Here is a 7,635-nt window from a genome sequence, read left to right on the forward strand (position 1 = left end):
AAATAAATCAGTGTTGTAATGTGTCTGGACAGACTGCAGTACTTGAAAGGGAAAATCTTAGTATGAATTCATCCCAGAAAACTGAGGCTGCAAGTAGGTGACAGTAATTCCTGTGTTTTCACAAGAGGACTCAACTTTGAATGTTTAAGAAGGTAGAATGAAAATGCAAAGTACAGGGGCAAGCAACAAATAGTGTAGTTGCAAAGCTAGTAAGGCCGTTTCTTCAATAGCTGGATATTTCATTGTTATTATTAAGCAATCATGGCTACATTGTTCACGTTTGTGTATGTACAGGTATGCAAAACTTCTGAAATTTCATACAGTTGTATGCATTTACATGATTTTGTAGATATTTACAGAAATATTTTAAGATTTTGATGTCTTTGGCTTTGCCTATTACCTGAATATTTTTTCCTGCTTTTGTGATCTCTTTACAGGATATCAGTTGTTCAGTGCTAATTGTATTATGTCTCTATGGGGTTTTTTTAGGGTGCTGATGGCACAGATCCTGGAACAGAAACTGAGGAAAGCATGGGAGGAGGCGAAAGCAACCAGAGGGCAGCGGATTCCCAAAACAGCGGTATGGTTATTCCATGTTTCTTCGAAGTCTGTGTCTGTAAGAGGGGAAAATGTAGAAGCTGTTTTGCCTGTGTTAAAATATGCACTTAAAAGTAAGAATATAAGGCAAAATGCTGAAGGTGATTTTAACCTGAAACGTAGATTGGTTTGAATTTTTTTTTTTTCTGGATATATTCTACATTCCTTTTAAAACCATGGAAGCTCTGGTTGCTGTGGAAACTGCTGTTGATGGCTCAATAGATTAATCTCCTCTTTCTAAATCAGCACTTAAACAATCAGTGGGTTTTTTTTCAGTGCTGGTGTTGATGGAGCTGGCGCAAGTGCTCCTTTAAGTGCTTTTAAAGAACACCACTCAGCTGTCACCACTCTTGCAAGGGTAGAAACATCTGTGTTAACATGGAAGCAGAATTTGAAGACTTGCCTTCCTGTTTTCAGCTCACTTTGGGGAGCACACACTTCTGTATGTTTTAGGAGAAGGGAGTACAAGCGCTGCGGAGTCCACCTTTCCTCACGAAAGCCCAAGAGAACAGCAGCCATCGTCCGCCTCGGAGAGACAGGCCCCGCGGCCCCCCCAGTCACCACGCAGACCCCCGCATCCCCTGCCCCCACGACTCACCATTCATGCTCCTCCTCAAGAACTGGGTCCCCCAGTGCAGGTATAAACTATCTCTAGCAGTTGAGAACTTCTGAAACTTTAAAAAAATTACCGTGTGATTTCTTCTAAGTAAAAACCTAAGTAGTCTGCGTATTGTAAAAATAGATGACGTCTATTTAGCATCCTGAAATGGTTAGACTTGATGATCTTGAGGGTCTCTTCCAACCAGAATGATTCTAAAAGTGGTATCTGAGCAAACGGACTTAAGCTGTCTCATCTCGCAGATTATGGCTGGACAGGGAACATTGACAACAGTCAAGCGCTCGTGATGGATTTGTATCTTGAAGTTCTTATACCAGTGTTGTTTCAGTCAGTGACTGTGGATGTTTCCATTATAAAAGCTGTTCTTGAACAGATTGTAACTTGGACAGATTTGCAGGGGTTTTTGTTGGTCCCTGCCCCAGTGTAGACTGGGCACAGGAATGTTACTGCTCGTTTTCTAACCTAAACCTTTCACAATCAGTGCCTGACCCGTGATTACGCTTTAACATAGACCTATAGATTTTGTGAACTAAACATCACACTTGGAATTTTGCAAAAATATCCTGACTGAAATTTATGCCTTACCATTAATTGTTTCTGAGGCTTGGGACCACAATATTTCAGTGGTCAAGTTGTCTGTCCTTGGGAGAAAGTTGAGTAAAATAGTAATGTCACTTACCCGAAATTTAAACCTACATGATTCTCTTTCATGTTTAGACCAGGCAGCAGACACGAGGTGTGGAGCAGCCACAGTCTGTTCTTTAAGAAGTTACGATGATGTACTGAGCAGTGTTGTACACTGACATGTCGTAGTTACACTTATTCAGCCACTACCTTTCGTTCTGATTGAACAATTGTATGTTATTAGAATTCCAGGAAAGCATTCACACTGCTGCTTTTTTTCTTTATTGTAAAGAGAATCCAGATGACTCGGAGACAGTCAGTGGGACGTGGACTTCAGCTGACTCCTGGTATAGGTGGGATGGTAAGGACGTGAACGTCTGCTGCTAAAAACCTGCATTGAGGGAACATTCATAACTCTTGGGGTCTGTTTTGTTTTTTGGGGTTTCTGTAGCCTTGGTTTTTGGGGTTTCTGTAGCCTTGCGGATAATGTCTTAGTCCTGTTAATTTCTGTATTAATGAAAGGCAAAGATTAGAAGAGTCCCAGGAAGCTAAACCTCTTCAAAAGAGATTGAATTTCATTTTGTTCAGGGTGGTTTTAATTACTTGTTTTTAGAATCAGTCTTTCGAAGTGGATACATTACTGGAAAAATGAATTAAATGTTTCCAACCTCATCCTTAAGGAGCAAGGTTCATTTATGCTTTCTATCTTTCTCTTTGAGCTAGTTTTGAACCCTTTATTCAACTTCAGCTCTGTTTTTCAGAACGAATTTTCAGTGAGGGAGGAGAGAGAGACTGACTAAAGAGAAAGTATCTTTTCTGAGATCAAAGGTATCAGCTCAGGATTTTTGATTCTGCTTGGCTCGCGTGTACCTCCCACTCAACTTCTCATTGGAACTGGCCTCAGTACCTGCTGCTTTTTGCCCAGACAGTAACTGGGCACGTGGCAGGGACCTTATGGGCACTTTGGAGAGAAAGGTTTGAAAGGTCTGGGAGAAAGACAGGGAGCTGAAGAGAATGCCTCGTGGAGGGCGAGGGAAGAGGGAGCTGAGGTTTCTGGCTTTGCAGGCAATGCAGGAACAAAGGACACAAATCTATAGGGAACAGACGATTTGATTCACACTGTGAAAAATCCCGTATGCTCAGTACATTACAGCCATCCAGATAAAGACAGATGATTCGGATCTGTTTATGAACGCGTCACCCTAAGATTGCTTTGTAGTCAACAGGACGATGTCACGCTTAGATGGTAGGATGGTCTCGTGGAGTAGATGTCTAAAAATCCTTTGAAAGATGGGTGAACTGCAAATATGTGGGTTTTGTTTTGGTTTGATTTGGTGTTTTTCATCACCCGTAAGGGCAGTCTATGAAACAAGCTCGGATTTAAATGTCTGAAACTAGACAAGAGTTTTGTTAGGGCTAAATCTTTGTTTTGCTGGACAATGTGGAAAAAAGCAAACCAGCCTTTAAGTTAGCTTGCTAGAAACTGGAAATAACACTGTAGGCTCTCATATCAGCCTCTTTTTTTCCAGCAGCAGCACTTCTTCGATGATGAGGACAGAACAGTTCCAAGCACACCGACTCTTGTAGTTCCACATCGTACAGATGGGTTTGCAGAAGCCATTCAGTAAGTAGATGTAAAGAAAAGAACAAGACATCTATTTCTTTCCATTTTGCAGTGGAATGAAAATAAATTCAAATTAAATGAACTTGTGATTGGAGTGACATGCTAAAATGTGCTAAGTGTTACGATAGATGACTGTATCTACGAAAAAGTAATGGTTATTTGAACTGTGTGTCCTGAAACTCGTCAGCAAATCAGGAGGCAAATAATCTCCAATGTATTGTAATGTACTGACTTAAGAAGAGATTAAGCAAGAAAAATAGGTTCTTCTATTTAATTTCCTTTCCTGTTCTTTGCCCCCCACTCCCTGCCCCCTAGTATTACCAATAAAATAGGAAAAATTACCTCTTTGATTTGGAGTGGTTCAGCAATCCACTTAAAATTGTGAGAATTTGTAGGATGACTAAGTAAAGAATATTGTCTTCAGGATTGTTTTACTGACTTCAGATGCAGTCCAGATCAGTTTGAGAAACTAACTGGTATTTAATTAGCAGTAGTTTGGCTGATTTTATGGTTAGTGTTAATTCATTTTGTCTCATGCATAATTTATTCTCTTGTTTTGGTCAGCTGTCTTTCTGGCTCCCTCACACCTCCCCAGATCACCAGAAAAATTGCAGAATTCCTTACATTTTTATTTTGATAGTTCCCCCCAGGTAGCTGGAGTTCCTAGATTCAGATTTGGACCCCCTGAAGATATGCCACAAACCAGCTCAAGTCACTCTGATCTCGGTCAGCTTGCATCGCAAGGAGGTAAACCAGTTCTCTGCTTTCTTTTCCATGGTTGCGAGAGTGAAAAACGAATAATGCAGTCAATAAAATGCAGTTCTACTTCGGGTACTTGTTGAAGTGTGGAAACCTGCGACTCGTAAATAATTGTCAGCAGAGAGAGACTAACAGAAAGGAAAAGGGTGTTTCCTCCAAGCTGCTGCACTTCTGTTTGTAATATGATTTTTAAAGTGGAAACCTTCTCTGGGTAGAAACAACAGGCTTGTGAACCAGAGAAACAGAAATTTTATGCAGCACGAATTGCCTGCTGGACACAAGAAACTTTATTTAAGGAGAAATTAAATATTGAAGGAATGGATTTCAACTTTAATTTTACTGCGATCGTAGCTTTCCTGTAGTAAAATAACAGAGGATAACAGCAAATACAAAGAAATCTTCGAGACGTATCCTTACTTGCTAAGAGATGGCCAGGCAGTTGGTCTATATTGGTTTTGTTGTTATCTTAAATCAGTCATTTTCCCCTGTATCCCCGTCAGCACAGAATGGGTATGCTCACAAGAAAAGAAGAAAGTTCACAGCAAAACAAGGGCATAAGAAAAGGATGAAAGTAAAACAAATATATTTTCGTCAAGGTTTTACCTTTCAGTAAATTGTAATTAGTTCTGGCAGTAAGTCAAAACAACTTAAAATAACTGTCTCCATATTTAAGTACAAATCACTGGACTTCATCAAGCATACAGAGAGAAGACAGTTAATCTGGTTTTTAGCTGGCTATTTTATTTGTCACTAAAACTTTGCGTTGCAGGTTTAGGAATGTATGAAACCCCACTATTCCTCGCCCATGAGGAAGAATCGGGTGGTCGCAGCGTTCCCACAACACCGTTACAAGTAGCAGCACCAGGTAAGTGCCAAGAAATTTTCAGGCTGAAGTAAAGGCTGGAAACCTTGACTTTTCCAGAAAATAGTTAAATTATTGTTATAGCACTTATCGCTACGTCGGGAGTATTCAGTAGCCCTTTCCCCGACGTGCTTGAGATTTCCAAAGGTTTTCTGCAGGAAATTCAAACTAACTCGATGTTTATTAAACTACCTTTCATGTACAGTGACAGTTTTTACCGAGAGCGCATCAGCCGATGCATCAGAGCACGCTTCTCAGTCTGTCCCCATGGTGACCACATCAACCGGCAGCCTGTCCACCACCACGGAGCCTGGAGCGGGCGACGATGGGGACGAAGTTTTTGCAGAGGCAGAGTCCGAAGGGTAAACCGTGACTCGTTTGGTTCACTAAGACTTGGCGTCATGATAGTTTTAATGATTCGTTTTCATCTGAGCGTGCCTGTGATTCATTTTCAAGTGTAACCTGTTCTGGTAGGAAAGACGAAGAGGATTTAGTAATTTTGGGAGGTAGTACAATCTGACCTTTTCTTCTAAACCCAAAGCATTTCTTCTTCTGATTTAGCATAGCTAAAAATTCACCAGAAATCATTATTTCTTTATTTTTTCAGGATGCAGAGGGCTCTGTAGTAGTCAAACACTGATGGTAAAGGCCCCACTTGGAAGGACTAGCGTTTGTAGAATAAAGGCTAAAGCATTCCTGTTTGTTAGTAGAGAAAATCACTCCTTGCTACAAAGCATCTGCAATGAAGTCATTCAGTTCGGGCAGTGAAAGTACAAAAGATGGAGCACAAGGGAAGGAATAAGCAGTTTTTAAGAATTTCGTAGACAATGATATTGTCTTCTACTTTGCAAGTGCAATTTTTAATATTAATTGCTATATTTTTATTATGATCAAATACATTACAAATCTAAAAGGAGACGTGTTATCATTTCATACTGTATTTTGCTTTTGACTTTTATTGGGTACATAACAACAAAAGATGTGTAGTTCATGATTTACCTACGCTTTAATCTACTGATTGCGGGAGGTTTGGGCATAAGAAAACGAAATGTTCCCGCTGCAAGTTAAATACACCACACGGTTTTCCTGATGCAGCACCAGCTTGGACTGCAAGTCTGCCTGCGAGTAGTTAGAGCGTAGGATGGAGATTCTGATGTTACGGTCGCATATTTGTTTCTTACAAAATATCTAATCTTTAGTGAATGAGAAGTGTATCTATAGAGGAACTAAGTGATTCGCAGAGCAATCCATAGTTGGGACCAGGCTTTTAGCTTGGTGGGAGAGCAAGTCAGTTGTTAGCAGGGAACAGTTTTACTTTTAATTATCATCTTCTAACAGTTTTTATATACTAATCAAGGTAAATAAAAAGTGTACCAAAAAGTGAGCTACATTTAAACTAAATTGAATGTTTAATTTATTTTTTCCAGCCCTATAATGCTTTTTCTTTTTTGTCTTTTGAAGACACAGTCTGAATAATGTAGGTGTTGCACCCAGGAGTGGTCTTTAGGCATAACCAATTACTGTGGTCCATCCGTTTCATTCTTCCCCTGTCTAAACATACACACCACCATCATGTTAGGTTTGTTTAGTTATTGCTATTAAATAGCTTCTGTGGCCTTCTCTGAAAGACAATTAGTGTGTTCAATGTGCATCCGGAGTGGACTGCACATCAAGGAAATTACATTGCTATTTTTTTACAAGCCAGATAAATCTCTCATGATTTAGGCAGGGGGAGCACAAGAAAACAGAATAAAACCAGGGAAAATTTCTGGGGAAAGACATTTGCACGGGAATCTGTCTGCTTCAAGGTGATGCTTTTTTCCCTCAGCTTTTTGAAACGATGCAAATATATTTAGATGTTTTTCCTCCTCCTCTTGCAGAATTACTTCAGAAGCGGGCCTAGAAATTGATAGCCAGCAAGAAGAAGAATCTGTTCAGGCATCTGATGAGTCAGATCTTCCTTCGACTAGTCAAGATCCTCCTTCTAGTTCATCTGCAGGTAGGAGTTAATTGCTGGAAGCAATTATTTCATACTTTTGGACCAGCATCATGCACTGCTGATAGCCAAGATATACAAAATAAGACAGAACTCTTAGAGCAACATCACATTTTGATGCCAACATTCTTAATGGCAAAGAATTTCTACCTGGACTGCAGTAACTAGAGTAGGCTATAGTAAGAATAATGCTTAGAGGGGCAAAAGTTATTGATAGATTGAAAAGCGCATTAAAATGATGCATAACATAACCACACTTCTTTATTAATGTATTCCAATACCAAACGGCAAATTTCAACAATGCAAATACCGCAATTACTTTTGCACCAACCTAATACTTCGGTGATTCTATCCACTGTTATGTTTGATGTCAGATTTTAAAATATTTTTTCATTCAAACAGTAGGTAAATCACAGTTGAGTTACCAATTTACCAGCTAATGTGAGTGATGAAAGAAGTCCCAAACCGACTTGTTTTAAGGCTTTTATTTACGTCAGAGAAGATGTCAATGAAATAAGGATGCACTTTCATAATTTTGAAGTAAATTTGAGAGC

General features: G+C 39.7%; 1 protein-coding gene across 2 annotated transcripts in view; it reads left to right on the forward strand.

The window, feature by feature from the left end:
• TPR (translocated promoter region, nuclear basket protein) overlaps nucleotides 1–7,635 on the forward strand; it is a 40,027-nt gene that overhangs the window by 29,678 nt on the left and 2,714 nt on the right. The window contains exons 42-49 of one of the 2 annotated variants that reach the window (XM_065649157.1): nucleotides 490–580; nucleotides 1,051–1,235; nucleotides 2,133–2,201; nucleotides 3,370–3,464; nucleotides 4,105–4,211; nucleotides 4,993–5,088; nucleotides 5,291–5,447; nucleotides 6,966–7,084. In XM_065649157.1, coding sequence (XP_065505229.1) covers nucleotides 490–580; nucleotides 1,051–1,235; nucleotides 2,133–2,201; nucleotides 3,370–3,464; nucleotides 4,105–4,211; nucleotides 4,993–5,088; nucleotides 5,291–5,447; nucleotides 6,966–7,084 — 919 coding nt within the window. The remainder of the gene's footprint in view (nucleotides 1–489; nucleotides 581–1,050; nucleotides 1,236–2,132; nucleotides 2,202–3,369; nucleotides 3,465–4,104; nucleotides 4,212–4,992; nucleotides 5,089–5,290; nucleotides 5,448–6,965; nucleotides 7,085–7,635) is intronic. The other variant, XM_065649158.1, reaches the window with a different exon arrangement.

Source organism: Caloenas nicobarica, chromosome 20 (genome assembly GCF_036013445.1).
Source record: "Caloenas nicobarica isolate bCalNic1 chromosome 20, bCalNic1.hap1, whole genome shotgun sequence".
NCBI classification, from domain to species: Eukaryota; Metazoa; Chordata; class Aves; order Columbiformes; family Columbidae; genus Caloenas; species Caloenas nicobarica.